The sequence below is a fragment of the Dipteris shenzhenensis genome, chromosome 33, assembly GCF_047967505.1.
Source record: "Dipteris shenzhenensis isolate YYH24624 ecotype China chromosome 33, Dip_SZ_1.0, whole genome shotgun sequence".
Lineage (NCBI taxonomy): Eukaryota > Viridiplantae > Streptophyta > Polypodiopsida > Gleicheniales > Dipteridaceae > Dipteris > Dipteris shenzhenensis.
In genome coordinates, this window is record NC_141628.1 from 38650221 (window position 1) to 38673051 (window position 22831).

General features: G+C 42.9%; 1 protein-coding gene across 1 annotated transcript; it reads left to right on the forward strand.

The window, feature by feature from the left end:
- The first annotated feature begins 15485 nt into the window (after positions 1–15485).
- Positions 15486–16978, forward strand: LOC147880086 (uncharacterized). Its single transcript, XM_087371832.1, has one exon. It carries the CDS (start codon positions 15830–15832, stop codon positions 16889–16891), a length of 1062 nt encoding a protein of 353 aa, XP_087227958.1. The 5' UTR covers positions 15486–15829; the 3' UTR covers positions 16892–16978.
- The last annotated feature ends 5853 nt before the right edge of the window (positions 16979–22831 follow it).

The following is a 22831-nucleotide window of genomic DNA, read 5'->3' on the forward strand; positions in this document are numbered from 1 at the left end:
TACCAACATTGCATACTAATTCCATGAGTGGTATTCAACTAGCATGGAATCTGGTCTTTCATGCAAAGACCAACCACATTGAGTTCAGGTACCGCTTCATCAGGGAGGTACTTGAGGACAAGCGCATAGATCTTGTCAAGGTTCATACAGATGATTACCCTGCAAATATGCTAACAAGGAGTCTACCTAGTCAACGGTTTGAGTATTATCATGTATTGATGGGCATTGGATAGTATGTCCAATGGTTGCTCTCCCTTAAAGGCACATTGGCCTTTAAGTGGGAGGTTGTGGGGTTGCAGGCATCTATGCCTTAATTTCGGTTATGTATACTCAAACTATATAGATATGGATGGATTGAAGATTAGGGTGATTGATGCACCCACCAAAACATGTGTCTCTTTTGAGCTTCCTCTCCCTCCTAGCTTCCACTGTTCCTTCATAATGACATCATCAATCATGTCATTCGAGAGCTAACATAGCACCTCACCCTCTCGAAGACCGGTTTCTTCCATCACTTCCAATAGGGTAAGGTATTCCTCACCCTCAATCCTGATTGGATCAACCGAAGCGAGGTGTGGCTTGGCTGTTGCCTTATATGGATTATAGGTGGAGTATGCATATACACGAGTCGGATGTGATGACTTGATTACCTCGCTCTCAACTTGCTCCTCAACTAGGTTGTATGCTACTCAGGTTCAATGTCTAGGTTTATGTCATCTCCTCCACCACTTGTTGATGGACCTGCCCCACCACCACTTGTGGATGCATAAGGACCCTCAAGCTACTCACCAACATCGTCACCAAGCTTGCTAGTTGCAAGGAGAACAGTAAGGGATGCATCTCTCTCAATCAAATGAATTGGGAAAGATGAATCATCCCCGATGGGAATAGCATACTCATGGAGAGAGATAGGGACATTATCCATGGCCCTACCTAGTGTCCTCTTGAAGTTTGCACTCTAGTCAAAAGAGATCAAAATATAAAATGAAACCCATTGGTGAGGGGAGCTAGTGTTAGATATGCTCACTGCCCCACCCTCCTGGTAACCACCAGTGGTCCAAGGTGCTCAAGTTGTAAGGCCCCCATATGAGGAGAAGCCATGTGTGAGCCTAGGACACTGGATGGATCTTGACTTGCATGTCAGATGAGGTTTATCAATGAGACTGTTGATGGTAGAAAGGTGATTGTATGGGAGCCCCTTGCTCTTACTGGGGTCTGGGGGGTCCCAAGGGGGGCACTGGCTCCCCTGGTGGCCCCCGAGGTAGCAGGAAATAGTATAGGGAATATTCCCTGAATATTCCATGGACGACTAGTCGGTTCCATCGACTAGGTTGACTGGTTGGCTTCACCGACTAGGTTGACTAGTCGGTTCCACCGACTATGTTCCTCCCCAGTCCATTGTACCAGATCAGATCTTCTAGCAGAGATCTTCCAGCTAGTAGCTCTTCACTTAGTATCTGTCTAGATCACCATCTAAGCTCCACTGTGGGAGTGCACAGGTGGACGGAGCCATCATCTGTACTACATCAGTATTGAAGGAAAATTTTGTTCATCTCCAGTTTGCTATGTACTCTCTATTCTTTGTTCAGTTTTTCTTCTGCTGCGCTATGTAATTTAACAGCTAGCAATAGCAACACATTACCCATGGATAAGTCTACCAAAAAACTAAAGAGAGGGATTATTAGCATGAAGGAGAGCTCTCAAGTGAGACTCTAGATGGAATGCCTTGCAAAAGATAGGATAAATTTGATCTGCAGAGGTATGGGAATTAGTGGATGAAATCCACTCGTCAAAAGCCTCTCTAGGGGAAGCCATGAGTGCAGGATGCTTGGGAAGACGAAAGAGGAGGTTGTGGAATGCAAGGTTACTCAAGAGTGGGAAACTGAAAATGTGAAAATGACCTTAGAAGTGTACTTTATAAAATGGTAATTTCCCTTAAAAATGCTTTTAATTAAAATATTTTTATATTTATTGTTTTTACTTTTTACTTTGGAAACTCTCTCTCTCTCTCTCTCTCTCTCTCTCTCTCTCTCTATCCCTCCTATACTAATGAAGAAACAAACAACTATTATCTGTCTCTCTCCCTCGCTCATCCCCTCAAACAGAAAAAAACATAGTAGTTTGAAATATAATCTCTCTCTCTTTCCATTCCTCTATCTATCCCTCCTATACCAGTGAAGAAAAAAATGTCAAAATTAGTCTTGTAGTTTTAAATATCATCTACCTCAATCTCTCCCTCTTCCCTGCCTTTTGTAACAAACATATAGACAAAGTGTGATACAAAAACATGTCTACTTAATACAGACAAAACTTTCAAGGCAGAATCACTTCATTACCTTGAAAGTATGTGTTCCTTCTTCTAGAGTTGGCTCTCTATACTCCAAAAAGATAGAGAGAGAGCCCAAAATGATAGAACACCCGTTTCTCTCACTCCTTCTAAGTAGATTTAGGTTGCAACTTCTAGAGTTGGCTCTCTATACTCCAAAAGGGTAGAGAAAGAACTGAAAATGATAGAACATCCGTTTTTCTCACTCCTTCAAAGCAGATTTGGGTCGCAACTTTGGTTTCTAAAAGAGAGTGAAATAAGTAGAGAATGAATGGAAGAGAAGAGGGATGAACAAAGCTTGGGCAGAAGTTTCTCTGAGAGATTTTCAAATGTGGAAGAAAAACATGAGCAAAGAGGAGAGACAATGACTAATCAAGAGTGGAATGAAGATGTTTTGAAACCAACTACTAGAAAGTGGCGGGAATGAATGTTTGAAATGTTCTGGAAGAGAGATAATAGTGAGAGAGTTGCTTAGGAAGTCAAAGTTTGGGCCAAATGGTTGAATCAAATAGAAAATGTGAGCATAGTTCTAGCTAGGGGATAGTTTGCCATGGCCAGAAAACGAGGAAAGGGCAGGCCTGCGAAAGAAATTTTTTTATTGTGAAGAACCAATGAAATTTTTTGGGGTATTTAAAAAAAAACCTGAAGTTTTCCCTAGATTTGGGGAGCCTCTCTTACAGAGAAGTCCACATGGCACAATCTTCTTCATGGATACCATATTCCCTTATCCAAGCCTCTAGTATTTTAGTAATTCTCCAAAGGGCCCCTTTTTTGAGTCCAAAATTTTTGTAATGAATCTACTTGATAATATTAGTGTTAATGTGACATTGACTGATTGGAATGCCTTTTTCTATGAGCAAATATTTGATTATGCTCTTCACTACATCACGCTTCACATGTTGGATGGTATGATATTCCATGCAATGGTCTTTATCTTTTTTACCAAAAAACCATTATTTATTCATTAATTTCTCTGCAGCCATGCTTGCATACTTGTCTAGCAAGTTTCTCAAAGGCCTCCACATTCGAGCCATCATCTCCTTTTTCTTGACCTTCCTTGTCTTTTGTGTCACTAAGTGAGGGAGCATCATATTTGCTATCTCCCTTCACATATGCAGCACACACTTCTTTTATTTGCTGGAACACTTCATGTAGATGAAAAATTATACTTGTGTAGTCCTAATACCTATCCCTCACAGTCTTAAAACTTGTCAGCACCTCTGTCCTTTCTTGATTTCACCTTGGAACAATTTCACACAAGCAGGTGTAGAAATCAATAAGGTCCTCTATTTCAAATTGAGTAGCAATTCATTTTAAAGTGCATATGGGAGAATGGAAAGAACCCCATATGGTTTGTGCTTTCTCTAGCATCTTTGATGTAGAAGTGATCTTTTGCAATGCATGAATATCATGATTAAGTCTTTTTGACTCAATCAGATATTTTCTATCTTTTGCAATGCATGAATATCATGATTAAGTCTTTTTGAGTTAATCAGATTTATTTACTTTTTCTTGAAAATACATATGCATGCAGCGTGCCAATGGAATTGAGGAACTTGACTGAAGGCCTCCAAAGAAAGTCTTCCAGCACACTTTTTGGCATTATCATGCTCATTACAAGAAAAGGCAAAGTGTTGCCCGTTAATTGGCTCAAATGTGCAATGAATTAAGAAATGGAACTTGGCATCCTTTATACATCAGTCTGATATGCCACTGTACTTTGTCCTTCTTGCAAAGATGGGACCCATTTTCTGATGAAGTTGGTGAATTCTAACAAAAAATCTTCATGTTTCTTAAAACTAATACTATTCCTTTTGTCTTTTTTTGGCCAATATGCCATTAGACAGACGACCACATTTGACACTACTTGCTTCTTTCCATCAACCAAAGCCTTGTAAAGTTGTTTAGCATAGACTAGGTCTAATGTCCTACTATTTGTGAAGATGCCTATTTTGAGCACCCTCTATGCATTTACCACATACGTCTTTTGGCCCTAAATATAGCCCGGGTCATCATCTATCACTCCCTCATTGAGACAAAGATTTAGGTTCTTCATTGACATCATTTTGGCTTCTATATCTAAACCTATTTCATCACCTTCCTCTTCTTCATGCTCTTGCTCTTCCTTTTTTCCTTTCTTTGTAGATGAACGACCTCTTTTTCGAGTACTTGTAATGATACTAGAACTTGGTATCCTAGCTCATGAAGTACTCATCTTCAGCATTTGGCATCGTGGTTTATTTTATATAGGCTCCATCAAAACTACTTTAGACCGCCCTGCTTCTTCCTCTATTGCCTGCACTTCAAGTGTGCTCAAGGGTTGTACTTGTTCTTGCATCCCATCACCTTCTTGAGTTACATCATCGGAGTGAGCATCCATGTGTGTGACACCCTCATCCAAGACTACCACATGTGTCTCAGCCACTCCACTTCCTCTCTCATCTATATGACCCTGAACCAAGGTTGTATGTTATGCCTCGTCCTGTGAAATTTCTACCTCATGTGTAGATCCTTTTACCTTAGGTCCCTATACGATGGCACCTTGGAAGTATTCAAGCATTATCTTTGACTGCATTCTCTTTGCTTCCACAATGGGGAATTGCTCCCATACAAGTTTGAGGATCTCCAATGTAGGAATCAATTCAAGAAATTGGTTTGTTTTTGGAGGCGGCATCACAAAGTCTTTGCATCTTTCTTGGACAAAACAAACCGTCTATTGTCTGTTCTAGACGTGGTGTAAATTGTGACTAAAGTGTTGTCCTTCCTTATTGTGATTCCGATCATAGTGCCTCCCCGAAGCATATTGTGTTTTCCAAAAGTTGCACCCCATGGCTCCTCATATTCCTCGAAACTGCTCTTTGTCATCACTAAGAACAACTTCTCTTTTTTTTTCGACCAAGAACCAAGCTCTCTTAGTAGTCTCAAGTACACTAGGGAGGGAGAGGCAATGGAGAGGTTGGGGGAGGCAATAAGAGGAGGCAATGGTGAGGGAGAGGAGATGGAGAGGTAAGATGATGCAATGGTGGTGGAGAAGCAATGCACATGCAAACAAAGACACGAGTAGATGGAATCACACTACACAATCGCGCGAGATTAAGCCTTGAAAAACCTTGTAACTAAAGAGTGTTTTGACTTTACTCTTGATGCATATGTGACAAAAACCTGAACCCCAATAGATCGGCCATAGCATCGATGAAACATCATTAATAGCATCATTAAAGACATCACCTACACCAAAAACGATGTGCTTAATGTCTCTATAAATGGCAGTGTTAATGTTGCCCTAACTGACACCCCACATGTTCACTAAGGGTCTAGGCATGGATAGGACTAGGATGGGGGGTTTAGGATGGGAATGGATACTCCCATCCTAGACCAAGTGGTGATATAGTTGGCATGGCTGGATGGAGAAAGAAGCTGTTAATAGTTCACAGTCTTCCAATTTTGTATAAGTGGTATCAAAGAACTCACAACTTGCCCATTTCTTGCATTTGTTGTCTTTGTGGCATTGAAAGGGCTGTTACCAATGTCATTTCTTGATAGTCTTCTCTTTCCCTTGGTCTTTGATGGCTCAAGAAAAATTCATTGGCAATGTATTTCTTTGTATGTATATTTCTGAAAACAACCCACAAGATACTTTGCATGTACTTCTCTATAGTGGGAAGAGAAGCATGTTTGTATCATTGGTACTCGAACACATGTATCACACACATGTTGCAAAACCTTGTAATAATTAGTGCAATGCTCATCATGTTGACATTGAGAGGGGATGTTGGAATATCTCCATGTGTAATGGACACAAGATAGGAAGGGTGCATGAGTATGTCTAAGCATGTATAAATATCCTAATCTGTGTATAAGTACACACACAAGTTGAAGTGTGTGGTGTGGAATCGGAATCCAATCCTAAAGTTGGATACATGTGGCTCTTGGTGTCTCTCCCTCATTATCTTGCTTTATTCCCTTCCACCACTTTGAGCTTTTGCCTCTGTCTCTCCTCCTCCTTGAGCATATCAATCCACTTTTGTAACAACTGCATCATTATGGAATGATCAAGTGCCACACGGGCATGAAACTCTAGAAGGGCCTTAACTAGAGTAATTATCCCATGGACTTGTGCCCTTTCTTGGATCTCTTGATATACGCAATATTCCTTTTGATCTCATATCCAATTCGGCAGCCTTGTGCAACATGGAATTTTTAGTCGTCCAAAGTTCCAGAGTAGGTTATTCAACTTGCTACATCCCTGAACTACACCACTTGAACACACAATGATGCTAAGTACACGTTCATATACTTAACTTGTCACTTTAATTATATGTCATCCCTAGAGTTGACAAGGTCTTTGAAATTCCCTCAAGTAGAGTAAGTATCATGTCTTTGCAAAGTTCCATGTGCATCAAAAGCACACATGCTTGGTGCCTGGTTGAAAGAAAATTCATGTGAATGCACTTTGCATCCAATGGGCACCAAACTTTGTAAGAAAATTCCCATGAATACACCATTACAAAATGATCAAGTGTCAGTATGTCCTTGCAAAGTTTCATGTCCATCACGGACCATTTGGGTGGATGAGCGTGTGCAATTTTCCATCCGCGCACACGTGTGGTGCCTAGTTGCAAAAGAAATCACATGAATGCACCATTATGGAATGGTCAAGTGTGAGATGGGCTTGAAACTTTTCACGGGCCTTAAGTAGAGCAAGTATCATGTCTTTGCAAAGTTCCATGTGCATCAAGAGCCGTTACGATGGACAACATGCGCAATTCCTTATCCGCGCACATGCTTGGTGCTTGGTTGTAAGGAAATTCATGTGAATGCATCATTATGGAATGATCAAGTATCTGATGGGCACCAAAATTTGTTCAAGTCTTAAATAGAGTTAATATCATGTCCTTGTAAAGTTTCACATCCATCAAAGACCTTTTCCCCATCCATGCACATGCATGCTCCTCATCTGATTTGGGACTATCTGCCTGACTCAGTTTCATATATGGAGGCAATGGAGTACTTACTACCTTCCCCCACTCCATATTGAAACACTGTAATACTTTTATAACATATTCCTTCTGTGAAAGCCAAAGGAGTTTCCTACTCCCATCACGTGTGATGCGCATACTAAGAATATGACTTGCAGGTCCCAAATCCTTCATGTCAAAGGCCTCATTCAAGTTGGCATTCAATGCATCAAGCTCATAAGTGTTCTTGCTAGCCAATAACATATCATCCACATAAAGTGCCAGGAGTATTAGGCTATTATCCGTAGCCCTTTTAGTGTAGAGGCAGTGATCAATCTCACTTCTTCTGAAACCTTGGGATCGAATGAAAGCATCAAACTTGTGGTACCATTCTCTAGGCGCTTGCATAAGGCTATAGAGACTCTTTTTCAGCTTGCAAATGAAATGCTCTTTGCCCTTTTCTTCAAAGCCTTTCGGCTGTACCATGTAAATTTCCTCATGCAAATCCCCATGCAAGAAAGCTGTCTTGACATCCATCTGCATAAGCTCCATATCCTCTATTGCCACAAGTCCAAGTACACATCTAAGTGTGGTCATCTTCACAACTGGAGAGAATATCTGATCATAGTCCACACCCTTCTCTTGCTTGAACCCTTTAGCAACCAAACGGGCCTTGTACTTAGGCACATCATCACCTGTGACCTTCATCTTGTAGACCCATTTACATGGCAATGCTTTCTTTCCATGTGGCAAAGAAACCAAGTCCCAAGTTTTTCAATGAACTCAGCTAGCATACTCCCACTTGCGCTGATCCTTGCGCATCATAGCTCTCTATAGCAAGAAGGCTCCCTACCCCTGGAACAAATCTCTCAGGCGGTCTAGACACTCTCGATGTTCTTCTCAAGGGCATTTCAGCTTGCTGCCCTGCCTGCATATTAGCCACATTTGGCTCATGATTGACACCAATAGATGATCCATCATCTGCCCTTGATTGTGTACCTGTGGGAGTACCTGGAGGCACCATTTTCTGCACATTCAGTGCATGGACAACTTGCTGTCTATCAACATATATGGGTGGATTCACATCTTGGAAAGTGATTCTCCTCATTTCCACATCCCTCATGGGTGTCTTATGCATCTTCTTCTCATTGAAGACCACATTATGGCTTCGTATGATTTTCTTTGCTTCTAGATCCCAAAGATGATAGCCCATCTCTCCACTTTCACCATAACCCAGAAAGATGCATTTCATAGACTTAGGATCTAGCTTCTTTCGAAGCTCTTTTGGCACATGTGCATATCCTCACTCCCAAATATACGCAAATGAGAGTAAGAGGGCTTCTTGCCACTCCATGTCTCTTCAGAAATACCACCATCCAAACTCTTGCTAGGTGATCTATTGATCACATGCACTGCAGTCTTCATTGCCGAAGGCCAAAAACCACCAGAAAGACTTGCATTGGAAAGCATACATTGCAACCTTTTCTGAATGGTGCAGTTCATCTGTTCTGCAACTGGATTCTACTCTAGAGTATGTGGGGACATGAGCTCCCTCTTGATCCCACGTGTATCACAAAAATGCTGAAAGTCATGAGAGATATAGTCTCCACCATTATCAGTCCGTAGGCATTTAAGCATTCTACCTGACTAATTTTCAGCCAAAGCCAACCATTTTTGAAATACCTAAAACACATTGTTTTTTTGAGCTATAGCATAAGCCCACACTTTCCTAGTTGCATCATTAATGAATGTCACATAGTATTCAGTCCCACCTAATGACCGTGTGACATGGGACCACATACGTCTAGATGCACCAAATCAAGCTTTTCAAGCTCTTTCTTTCCCCTTCCTTTATGGGCTGATTAGTCTGCTTCCCATAGAGACAGTGCTCACAAAATTCAAAATTAGAAAAACTCAAATGCGGTACATAACCCAAACAGCATAAGAGTTTCATTCCATTTAGCTCATGTGCCCCAACCGGCAATGCCACAAAGAAGTACTTGGATGCTCAGTTATTGCAACAACATGATCAGACACCCCTGATACATGTAAGGGATACAATGTCCCACACTTGGCACCCCTAGCCAAAACCATAGAGCCCTTTTGAATTTTCCAACTCTGAAAGCCAAACATGGTCTAAAAACCAGCATCAACTAGCTGACTCGCTGAAATAAGACTCTTGGTCAGCTTAGGCACATGTCTCACATTTTTCAAAACAAATGCAGACCCATTTTCAAAAGAAAACTTCATGTGACCTGCTCCCATTGTCACTTGCATAGTTATTTCCAAGATGCACACAGCCTGTCTTTCCATTGTCATAAGTGGAGAACCATTCCCTATGGGGAGTAACATGGAATGAAGCACCACAATTCAAAATCCAATCCTGGGAATATGCATCATCTGAAGTGGTAAGCAAGTGTGCAGATAGACTAGACATGAAGAGAATGTCATTGTCACTATCATCAGTGACTGCATTAATCTCCTCGATCTTCATCTTTCCTTTGCCCTCCCTTGGACTCTCTTCCTTCTTATTTGCACCCCAATTTGCATTCTTTTTCTTATAATTTTGCTCTCTTTTTAGCTTGTAGCAATCCTTTTTCATGTGGCCTTGCCACAGTGGTAACACTCAATGTTCCATGCCTTGGATTTGCTACGAGACTTCCCTCTTTCTTGGGACTTCCCCCTGAACTGTGATATGCCCCTTTGCACATTTAATCCTGCTTGGTGCCATCCATAGACTTCCGTCTAATCTCCTCAGCCAATAAGCTACCCACAACATCATCAAACTTTAGTACTTCACCAGGTGCACAATTACTGATAGCTGTACGGAAGGTATCCCGTGAGGATGGCAATGAACATAAGAGGAATATTGCCTTAGTCTTTGCATCAAAATTCATTTTCTGAGCCTGAAGCTAGCTGAAAATAATATTGAATTTATTCAAGTGAGAAGCAATGGAGACCCCTTCCTTCATCTGCAGCTCAAACAACCTCTTCATGAGGTAAGCTTTATTAGAGGCAGTTTCCTTCTCATAAGTGGCACATAATTTCTTGCATAAATCTTCCATAGTCAGCTCATTTACTACTGTGAAATAAATTGACTCTGCAAGATGAGGTCTAATAGTAGACTTTGCTAATGCATCCAACTCATTCCAATCATCCTCAGACATATTTGTAGGCTTAGCTTCAATCCCTGCCAAGGGTTTAATCAGCTTCTTTTGAATAAGCACATCCCTTATCTGTTCTTTCCACAAAGAAAATTTTGTCCCATCAAACTTTCTAATGCTGAAAAACTCCTTTTCAGACATGGAAGAGGATGCCATGATGCAAATGAAACAAAATCCCAAATGCTAGGACCTACAAGAAAGAAATCAGACCAAATACTAGATGCACCCAATATGTATGCCTTAATGAAGGATAGTGTTACCAAAACTCAAGGCTCAAAGCATCAAAAAATGCATCTGACTCATGTGCATATACTATGCATCCATATGAGCAAATTTGGCCCAAAAGAAAATGTCAACCCACAATGACAAAACACTGGCAAATGTAATGCCAATAAGTTTCAAATGCCTCAAGCATAAACACCGTCCATGGGCATAAGCATCAATAATGTCTTATCCAAGAGATCATAGCACAACCTGTGCATCCAGTGCAATATGTCAAAGCTGTCCCTCAGCATAAAATAGCATCTATGTGCTAAATGTCCATCAATAAAGCATCCCACAAGGTAATATGGGCCTATTAGTGCATCCGACAAGGATCACAATGCATCCAAATGGCCTATAAAGCATCCACCGCAACCCAATGCAAACCACAAATGAGTGCACATGGCTCAGACTGCAACTAGAGTAATCTGCATAAGGTATATCCAAGAAATTACGGCCCCACGGCAATGATCGCTAGTGAAAATAGAACCTGGGATGTCTCAAAACATGGGCGTCACTGCATAATCGAACTCAGCAAGACAATTTGCAAATATCTCTCTTCTGCCACAACTCCAAAATCTCATCCAAGGATGGAGTAAGAGCCAATCAACCCTTGCATTTACTTGCAAAAATGAACCTTAGGAAACTTAACCTTAGTCAAATGCCACATGGCAATCAATGAGAAGGTCTTGGAAACTTTGAGAAATTTCCTTCAAAGAGATGATGGAAAAACACAGAGAATCACAACTCTCTCAATTCTTCATGGAATGGCAAGCAGCTTTGTAGCCATATGTTTCAGGTAGTCCTGGATCCAACGGGACAGACAGCTCTGCGAATGGAGGCCCGGATATTGAGCTTCCACTCACATAGAAAATGACGAAATGAAGACGTTGGATTAGACAGAGCTTCACTACAGCTTCATAATTTCACGAAATTGGAAGTAGCTTCACAGGTACAAGTTTTAGACTGCTTTGAATCCACTGGGATGCCTGAACTGCAAATGGTGGCCTGGATATGGAGATCCAACACACGAAATCGATAAGAAATTGAATTTCGTCACTTTTTGAAGGAGCTGTAACTTTTCACAAAAAACTTGGATGACAGAGATGTAAAAACGAAAAATGAAGTACTCAAAGTCTTCTACAACTTTGCTTTTGATCTCAGGTGAGATTCATCTTCTATAGAAAGATATCTTCATTACAAGACTCTCAGGTCTAAAATAGACTATCTTTTTGCCTCCAAAACCACCCGATGGCTTGCAAAAAACCACTCAGAGAACTTTACAAAGGTTTCTGCACATCAGGATGCAGGTAAATACACCCAATGGAGCTTCTCCTTCCTCCCACAGAACTGTAGTAGCAGACTTCAGGCTCCAGGCTCACACCCAGGCTCTTAGCTAGAACACCCGCACTTTGATAACAGTTGAGAGATCTCAACAACGGAAGTGAAATGGAAGAAGGTGAGAGAGAGAGGGAGAGCCAGAAGAGAGAGTCACACAAGTTTTGGTGGGTGCAGAACACCCTAATCTTCTATGTCATCCATATATATATGTGTTTGAGTATTGTACATAACCGGGGTTAAGGTACAGTGGCCTTTAACCCCCACATGAGGTACAAACAATCATATGTCATATGAGCAAGGATGGCTTTCAAGAATTGAATCCAAGCGAGAATGCAAAATAAAATGTAATCATGGTTGACAATAGCCCACATAAGATTTAAGGAATTGGCAATATTCTTCTTCACAATGATGAAGGCTTTGCACAAGGCATAGTGACAATTATTCAAAATCTTATAGTTGGTCAAACGACTGGAACAAACTTACATAGTCTGAGAATGCACAGTCCAAATAAAATTATCACAAAGCATCCAACAAATTAGAAAAATATTATAATTTCCTTCCTCCAAACCTACCAAAAGAGGTTTGGGCACCTCAATTTCAATCATTCAAACAAACAAACAAAGCTCAAGGACTTTTGTATATATAGTTTTTTTAAAAATATACGTGAATCATGTTGTAGGTGAAAGCTATATACTTTCCAAAAGATGTAGGTGTATCATGCTATATGTGAAAGCAATAGGAAAGCTATATACTTTCAAGAAGATGTATGTGAATCTCAATTCCTGCAAGGCATAGATCTCCAGCTTTTGAGCAATAACATAGTTCAGAGCCACTCTTTGCCTCCACACATCACATAGACCACAAACATTCTAGCTGAAAACAATAAGTGATTTCATTGTAGGACCAAAATTGGTTCTGAGGGGCATCATCGTCCATGAAATCCAGCAGGGGAGTATATATAGTGGCAAATGCCTGCGTTTTCCTCATCTTGTTGATGCCTTGAGAGAGTGATAATTTGTCCAGTTAGATCTAGACATCGGTTGTGCCACCAATTTTTGATGTTTAGGAACATTATTGGCCACAGTAGGATCCATTGTAGCACCAACCACATCAACATCATCTCTTCCATTCTACACATCGATGCGCTTGAACCTCTAACTCGCTCTCCGGTGTAGGACTTACACCTACTTGCACCTTACCTTGTGGAATTTTGGTAATCCTTTTAGCATTAGTAGGTGGTGTCGGAACATCTTTGTGAATACACAATGTAGAATTATCTTGGATAGTTAACTGCCTTTGAATTTCCTTCCTTGCAAGCTAAGGCATTTGCCTCTGTTGGTGAGTTAACATGTGTAGTACGTTCAACATCGTTGGAATGTTTTGGAGAATTAAGGACAATCACGAGCAAAGTGACCTGAGCAACAACATTGATAACACGCATTAGGATAAACCCCAAACTTGACTTGAACAACGATCTCTTAAGCTTTCAGAATACTGAGCTCAAGTTGAGTGGGAGGCTCTTTGTGACGATCCCAAAGGATGCATGCTTTGGTGCATCTCTTTTATGCTGAATGGGTGGAACATACAAGGCACAACCCAAGGCACGAGTAATAGACTCGACCTCCTCAATTAGAAGCTCAGAAAGACAAGGGAACTTGATCCACACAGAGCATTTGTGGAGAAGTAGCTCTTCCACTGAGAAGGAAGCACTCCATGGTATGGAGTAAACAAGGTTTCCTTTGAAGCCAATAGAACACGATAAAATCCAATTGCGCTCAATGTTTGAGGCAACAAAAGCTTGAAAAAAATCGCACCCAATTAATCAGAAATCTCTAAGAGTGCAATACCCTTAGAAGGAGTGATTGAACCATCGTTCAAACTCGTCTTCTGTAGGGACTTTCCCCATGAACAAGAAAAATAGCTTGCACGCATGAAGCCTGTTATATTCCTTACACAACTGTTCTAGAGGAATATTGACTTTGGCTTTGTGATCAGGAGGACTAGCTTGACACTGTGTGTTGTTGATGGACTTGAGATCCCGCATAAACATGCAATCATAACTGCATCCATGTTGTTTTTCCACCGCCATGTTTAGCTTTATCAATAGTGGTAATGGGTACTTGGGAAACCTCCATATCAAGAGGAGCTATCTCATCACATGGATGCAAGCTTAGCCTGAGGAACATCCACTTGTTCGTCGTCATTGAGAAGAGAGAAGCTCCGAGTAGAGGACATACGTAGGCAAAGAGGGGTCTCAGGTAGAGTGGTTTCCTTTCTCTTGGAATCAAAGCTTCATGGTTTTGCCACCTTGTTTTTCATTCCAAGATATGCTCTACCCTATGTGATGGGCAATGTGGCAATTTGTGTGAGGAGTTTCCATCGAAAGACAAGCTGTTTTCATTTCTTCTTTCCTGGCCATATAAACTAGTGTTCACACAAAACATTTTTCTCAACAAATAAGATAACTTGGGGTTTCAAAATTTCGAAGTCTTTTCTTGAGAATTTGCAAATCTTTTTGCTAAAATATTAGTAAATTGCCAAATTTGGTAAATTTCACACAATTGAGAAACTATTTTTTTACAACTAGGTACTATTGGCCACGACCTAGTTTGTTTATTTTTGTTGGTGCCACTCTAGGGAGTACAACACTCTGTTCATACGGCCAATGAGAAATTTTTTATGGAGTGGGCATCACCCTCTTCTTTTTCTCCACAACTAATTAATAGGAATTTTGACTTAACGTTCTCTAGGGGGACATGGGGACATACTAGAGGTGAAAATGAAAATGTTGGAGGTTCATTGTAGCCAAATAACGATGTAGTCAACGTCGTGGGGCCAGAAGGTCATAAAGAACAAATTTTCCAGCCACATAACAATGTAGGCAATGTCATGGAGACACACTAGGCTTGTTTTTGGAAGATCATGGGGACATACTAGGGTCTGTTTCCGCGTAGGGAAATGCGATGGCCAGATCAATAGTTGGACAGTTCAGGCTACACGAGCAGGAAACAGCTTTGTACAGGTTGCAAATGGAAAGGAGGGCTCAGGAGTCAGCAGGATAGAGACTAGTAGGAGGAGGAGGGCTCAACAGATCCTTAGGGCAGAGCCCCCAATGCATCCAGCACTGGAATGAGTCCAACCATTTTGGGTGGACTCATTTGAGCACCGGTTTGCCTAGAGAGCCACCGCACTTTGAGAATTGTGAACTAAAGAAATGGCGCATTCCGCACCTAAATGCGCACATTTAGGTAGCGCGGAAACAGGCCCCTAGAGGTCAAAATGAAAATGCTGGATGTTCATTGTAGATACTTTACGGGGGTTTTGGGGACTTATAAACTATGTGGTGGAGAACTCATCCATATCCTGACTTGGGTTGGGAAGGAGTGAAAACAAAGGGTAGCTTGAGTGTGTTTGGGAAAGCTTGCGAGGCGAGAGAGAAGCTGCAGCCGGGAGGACGAAGAAGAAGACAGCTCCTCATATAGCCACAGAGGGAGAGAGAGAGATAGGGAGGGAGGGAGAGAGAGAGATAGGGAGGGAGGGAGAGAGAGAGGGAGAGAGTAAGTACAAAACAAGCAAGCAAATCACAGTAGCCAGAGAGCGAGAGAGAGCAGAAAACAAGCAAGCAAATCACAGGAGCCAGAGAGAGAGAGAGAGAGAGCGAGCGAGCGAGCGAGCAGCAAACAAGCAAGGAAATCACATAGTCTTGGGAAGGATTGATGCAAGCACATTGAGCAGTAGAGGAAACGAGAGCAGAAAAAGGAAGGGAAGTTATCACAGCTATGGCAGATTGCACCACCACCATTAGCACCTCTCCCGCGCGACCTGATGTTCCTGCTGTGTCTCGCTTCCTCAGAGAGAAGGGCTTGCCTGAATTAGCCATCAAAAAGATGCTTCTGCGCTGCGCTCGTCTTCACAAGAGCGGTGCAGATGCCAGACTTCAACCCAATTGGGCCTTCCTGGAGCAGCACATGGGTATCCCCAAACGAAAGATTCCGGCCATGGTGTCACGCTGCCCGCAGCTCCTCGTTCTGGGCTTGCATGAGAAGCTTAGGCCTATGGCCGATTGCCTCGCAGGTCTTGGTGCTCGACGCGTCGAGCTCGCAGCTGCCATTGTCAGGTTTCCCGGCCTTTTGGTGCATAGTGTCGAGGAGAAGCTGTGCCCACTCTTGGGCTTCCTCCAGGGCGCTGGAGTGCCGGATGCGCGACTTGGGAAGGTTCTCCTCTCCTGCCCTCGGTTGGTCAGCTACAGCATCGAAGCGAAGCTTGAACCCACGGTGAGATTTCTTGTCGAGCTAGGGGTCAAGAGAGGCGAGGAGATTGGAAAGCTGCTTACCCGATGGCCGCACATATTCGGCTACAGCGTCGATCGTAGGCTACGGCCTACTGTGGAGTATCTAAAGACGCTTGGTCTCGGAGATGAGCAAATTGTGAAGGTAGCTATCAAATTTCCCCACGTTATCTGCCGTGATGCAGATAAGGTTTTAAAGCCCAATGTGGAATTCCTACACAGCTTGGGGTTCGATTCCAGACAGACAACAGCTCTTATCTTTGGTTACCCGCCAATTCTGATATCCAGCATCAAGAACTCATTGCAGCCCAAGATGGATTTTCTTTTGCAACGTATGGGGAGAATGAAGGAGGACGTTGTAGAGTACCCTGCATTTTTCGCACATAGTCTGAGCAGAAAGATCGAACCAAGGCATCGAAAGCTACAGCAAGAGGGCATCCGTTGCAGCTTAGAGAGTATGCTGAGCTGTAACCAGAAGAAATTTTCAGAAGGGAACCTTAATTTTGGTCGTCCAATTGGAAAGCTTGCTGGATTGACGCTGAATGCTGTTTGAGGCCCCATTCTTGGCAATTTAGGACTGTTTTTTTTCACGGTGTAATCAGAAATATTGTGAGAATATCACAAATGAGTTATTTTTCCAGCTAGCCTTTGCTATTCCCCCTTTCTTTATCTTTGTTAAAAGTCATTTATTTGCATTTCATGGAGAGAGATAGAGAGAAAGAGAGAGAGCTAAGATCAAACATGGTATTTGCAAACCAAAACACAGATGCGAGTGTTAGTTTAGAGCCCTTTCTTTCAAGTAGGATGTCCACAAACAAGTTTTTCACGGTTAGAATTGCCCCGTCTGTTATGCTTTTTATACGATGAGTTTGGGCTGCAAATCAAGAGGGTTTGTCTTCATAAAGCAGCTATCGTTTCCTGCCCCTTGGCAGTGGAAGATCGAAGGTTAGTATACTTTTGTCAGGAAGATATTTCAATAGCATAGACAATACCAACTACAGGTTTGCTCCCACATTGAGGATTGTTTGAAAGGATTCCGGCCCCATCTCCTCGTTTTATATCTTCCAATCTGATCGAGTAAAACTCCTCGTTCGAGTAAAACTGCTTGTTGCAGCCTTTTATGATTAGGGCTCTGTCATCCTTTCTTTTCCTGCACACAATCCGAGTTTTAACCCAGCATTCAATTTGGGATTCCAGTTCTTTCCTTCTGCCCGAGTTGAGCTTGCACTGAATCTCGTCTCCTCTGAAGGTTTGCTAGGAGCTCCTCTAGCCTGCATCGGACAAGCTATATCTTGCGTGTAGAGCAGAGTTGGATTCCATGCTAGTAGCAACTAATACATTAGTATTTTTAAGTTAGGGGGGGAGAGAGAGAGAGAGGGGGGGGGGGGGGGGGGGGAGGGAGAGATAAAGTTTATTAAAGTCTTCGAAAGGCCGATGGGTCTATGAGACTGAAAAATCCTGAGACAAACAAGCTGTGTGGGTGGAGCTACTAAACGAGCATCCACTCCAATGCAGAATGCAAATGATAAGTGCTGAGTGCTTTATAGTCATGTCAAAATGATGATCGTTTACACAACACTAACATCCTCATCATCAGAGCGTCGAGGGGGATGAGGTAGTGAGGGCATAAAGTCAGAGATAGAGTGCTGGCGGCTGCCCGTGGACTGATTTTAACATGGAGACAAATGCCATCTATGGGACCTATCAGCATACACGGATCATAGACCCCCTCTCAGTCTAAAAGGGAGATTCTGAGTGAAGTAGCCAATGAGACCAAAGGATATATACTTTTTGTGTGATTGAAGTCCCAAAGGGAGTAGGGGAACTAGGGGTGCCTAGTGCACCTCTAAAAGAAACTAACCGAGATACAGTAGCCTAGTGTGCTGAGTGTGTCCATACTTGGGCTCTATAGAAACTAACCGAGATACAGTAGCCTAGTGTGCTGAGTGTGTCCATACTTGAGCTCATCATGGGGTCTCAGGTCTGTGCGAGTGTTGCTAGGGTCCTTTTGGGTATTTCGCTGGCTGTGAATTACTGATTTTGTAAACATACGCTTGTAGGAGACCTGTTTCAGTTGTTATAGGCCCTTCTAGAGCTATAGAGTCTTAGACACACTAGTCTAAGCATACTCTGTCGGGGCTCTCTTTACTCTATATTTCTTTTGCACAGAGCTGTAGAGCCTCTTATAGACATTAGTCCAAGCATATTTCTCTCATTACTCTATATTTCTTTTGCAGAGAGAGAGAGAGAGAGAGAGAGAGAGAGAGAGAGATGATTGTATTAAAGTCCATTTGAGACCCCTCAGGATCTATGGGACTGATAACCACTATTAACTAATAGTGGTTTTTACATCTGAAAAATTGAAGAGAGATCTTTACAAAACTTGCTATGTTGTGAGTATTTGCAAAGCTAACTTGTGTGCTAACCCAATGACTTTGCTGTGGGTTTCCTTTTAGGTCAGCCCCCAGCTTTTTGGCTGGTTGCTCCAAAAGGGCTCAGTGCTGTCGCTGTTATTTTCCCTGATGTGTGCATAGGCTCGACACTGTAGGAGCACGTGCTGCTCATTTTCTATCTCCTCTAAGGGGAAGATTTTGCAGATTCTTGCATCTCTTGGGATCCTGGTCTTGCCCACCTGCCCCCTCTCCACCTCTTGATCATGGGAGCTGGTCCTTATTTTACAGATTAAATGCCTTGTGAACATTGATAGATCCTCCCTGAGATATTTTTGTATTTCAAAATTCATATCTGTCCATCGGATTTATTTCCTGTTTGTAGAACTGCATTTTCACCCGTGGGTCTTGCCATAGTTAGTCTGTGTGTATGTGTGTGTGTGTGTGTGTGTGAGAGAGAGAGAGAGAGAGAGAGAGTATATCAAAAGTATGTGAGAGAGAAAAATACTCTGAGACGAAGTACATAATGTGCTTAGAGAACTTAAAGAGCCTGTGTGCTTCTCCCCACCTAATGTGAAAAAGGAACTATGAGAATTCATATTGTGCAATAAAAATCGGAATGGTTGTAATCTCTGATTAACTCAAGGTAGGACTAGATAAGGGGTGAGAATTGTTGAGAGTTCACGCTCAACATCATGTGATCATGTGTGCATAGCACCATCACGTGATCATATGTGCATAGCACTAACCTTATAGAGTGCTATAAAGGAAAGGGTTAGATCCCCTAACCCTAACCCTAACCCTAAAAGGGTTTGTATATATTCTATTTTTTCAACTAAATCTAGTGTACAGTTAGTCATTTGTGGTGTGCTCTCTAGCTGTGCCCTCTCTCCTCATCTCCACTCTTCTCCTCTCCCCTTTTCATATTTTGTCATGGTATCAGAGCATTCCTTGCCTTCCGCTGAGGCATTGTGATCCTTGAGAGTGTGTGAGAGATTGTGAGATTGAGAGTTCTCGAGTGACTGTGAGATCCTTCCCTTCACTTCCGTTGAGAGGAAATTTTCGTCCATATTTCTGTTCATTGCTTGAGTGCTTATAATAGTTTCTCAAGAAAGAGAGAGAGATCCTTGCTGTGAATTCTACTTTGAAAGAGAGCATCATTGAAAGCTTAGTATTCATTGAGAGAGAGGTAGATTAAATAGAGATCTCTGAGAGAGATAGGTAGGAGGATCCAAAAGAAGCTACTCCAAACGTGCACTCCCAGCTCTTGGGCTTCTTCAAAGGCTACTACAGGTGCATCTACTCCATCGACATCTAAGGCCCTCCAGTGATTAGGAGCTTTGACGTGGCTGGCTGACCACCGGCTCTGCAACGAGCCTCTACCTACAAGCGCAACTAAGCTTTTCCAACGTGCCTTGCCATAGTCAAACGCAGCCAAGGTTGTTTTTGGAGAAGGCCCAACTCTCGACCGGGTTGCTCTTGCTTTGCTGCTGCTAGCCAAGTTTGAGGTCATAGAGGCCGAGCCAATCCTTCTACTCGAAGCTTCTAACACTCCAGTCGTAGCTCACCCAGCCACGACAGCAAAGCCGACAAAAACTCCAGCACTACCGAATCCAAAGCAGCTCTTCATCAACAGAGAGCTCCCTGCAAGCACAACACATGGCATCGGGCTCAGCCTCTTGCTCCACACAGCAAGCTCCTTCACTACAGCTTCTACTACGAGCCATCGGCGCTCCAAGAGCCTGCAGCCTCCAACTACGAGCCAAAGCTCGACGGCCAGCATCGGCAACGGCGGATTAGTGCCAGCCAACTCTATCAACGGGCTCATCACGGGCTCACGGGCCATCTCCATCGAAAAAGGAATGAGTGGCTCTTTCCTACTAGTTTTGAGACCTCCAACGAAGCACCCACGACTCCAACTGCGTCTGCAAACTAGTGTAGAGGAGCCCAAACCGCCTCGAAAACAGCTGCAGCGACTCCTACGGCCAGTCATCTACCACAACGGGAGAGACGACGGCGAAGGACGGAATCTTGAGATTCCGTCGGCATATTGTGGAGATTTCGGTCCTCCGTGTAACGCCACGTTGCATCCCACACTCAACCCAACCTTATCCTTAGGGTCACCACTCACCCTAGGAGTGGTCTGCAGGTTGACACGTGGCAGACCTTATCTACCATGTCACCCTCGGGTGCCACATCATCAAGGCAATTAGCTTGCCACATCATCACCGACAACCACGTCAACAAGCCATGTCATTTGTGCCACGTCATCAGTCACACCATTAGTGCCATGTCATCAGTGACACGTCATCAAGCCATGTCATCACTGCTGCCACGGCACCTCTGCCACCTCAGTAGTGCCACCTCAACTGTCCAGTCAGCACTGACCTCTGCAGGCACACACAGTGCTCCACAGGCACTTCATGTGACCACTCCTGCCACCTCAGCACAGGGCTTCACTGGCACACCTCTTGCTAAGCAGAGTGCCACATCATCACTGCGTGTGACTCACAGTGACACATCATCATTGAGCACATTTGCACTCCTTTTGCCCCTCCACCTAGATCAAGTCATATCTCTTGATCCAGGAAGAATTTGAGGGCGCTCTAAAAAGAAGAGTCGCTCGTTTTTTCGTGCTCTACGTGCTCATCACATCACGCGCACATTTCGACGCAAGTTACACTCACATTTGAGCCTCGCCGACAAAACCACTTCCTTCACGCATATTTGCCTCTACATCGACGCATTTGACCCAGCACTTAAAAAGAACAAAAGAAAAGGAATTATTTGCTGTTCTTTCATTGATCTACGGTTGGTTTAGATCTAGATCAGAGTAGACTAGATCGCCATAGAGGGGACGCTTTGAATTTTCCCAAGTTGCCAATCTAAGCCATGCCCGAAATTCCCGACTAGTACCTAGTCGGACTCAGTCCATACGCTCACATACGATTTCACATCATTACATTACCTGAAACCTTACGTTCATCAGTTTAGTGAGAAGACTTTCAGAGTTCAGAGGCATTGCAAATTGATTCAGTGGGCAGATAGCATTTGATTTCACACACACATGCCACCATTGTAAAGCCTATTCGGCTATCTCACGGCATCCTGCACATCATTTCAGCCTTGTAAAACCTCTTGGCTATTCCTGGCATCATTGCCACAAGCCTTGTAATACAGATCAGATTTTATATACTGTAGTTCTATCTTCACCGATGGTTCAGAGATTTCACTTGGCATATTCAGTGTATTTGCAATTGATTCATACAGAGATTTTCAAGACACTTTTTGAGTACATTTCTTGCACCATGTCGACTAGCAACCTCAATCTGGAGGCATCTGCTAAGTTAGACGACTCCAATTACGGTACATGGAAATACCGAATGGAGACCATTCTTGTGCTTCAGGACAAATGGGAGTATGTCGATGGGTCTACACCTAGAACATTGGACAATCCAGCCACCAGTTGTAAAGAAAGAGGGAGAGAGATAGGAGACTCAAGTTCAGCTTTCTTCACAACACACAAAAGAGAGAGGACACAAGGTTGGAGGGTGAAGCCTTTCTTCACTTTTGCACACAACAACAATACAATAGAAGAGGGAAATACCCTATATGTCAAAACCTAGAATACGTGGTTCATATGTGAACCCAAACCAAAAACATACGTGGTAGTCTAACTACACCACGAGTACAACTAACATAGGCGGTGACATAAATGATAGTCATCCAGGAGATATGTCGGGGATAGAGCTTGATATCTCAACACTCCCCCTCAAGCTCAAATCCATCTCACGTACACCAAGCAAGCTCCTAAATCTGCGAAGCTTCTCGGTACCCAATGCCTTCGTAAAGATATCAGCCACCTGCTCCTCAGTGCTGACATAGACAAGATCAATCTCACCAGCTAGAACCTTCTCTCTCACAAAGTGATAATGCACCTCAATGTGCTTCGTTCTAGCATGATAAACTGGGTTATTAGCAAGCATGATGCTGCTAATGTTGTCACAATGAATGACAACTGCTGCATGAACTGACTGTCCCATATCTGCAAGTAGCTTCCGTAACCAAGCTACCTCACATGCAGCCATTGCTGCACCCCTGTA

Coding starts and splice junctions, on each gene's coding strand:
- LOC147880086 (XM_087371832.1), top strand. CDS start 15,830: ATGGCAGATTGCACCACCACCATTAGCACCTCTCCCGCGCGACCTGAT.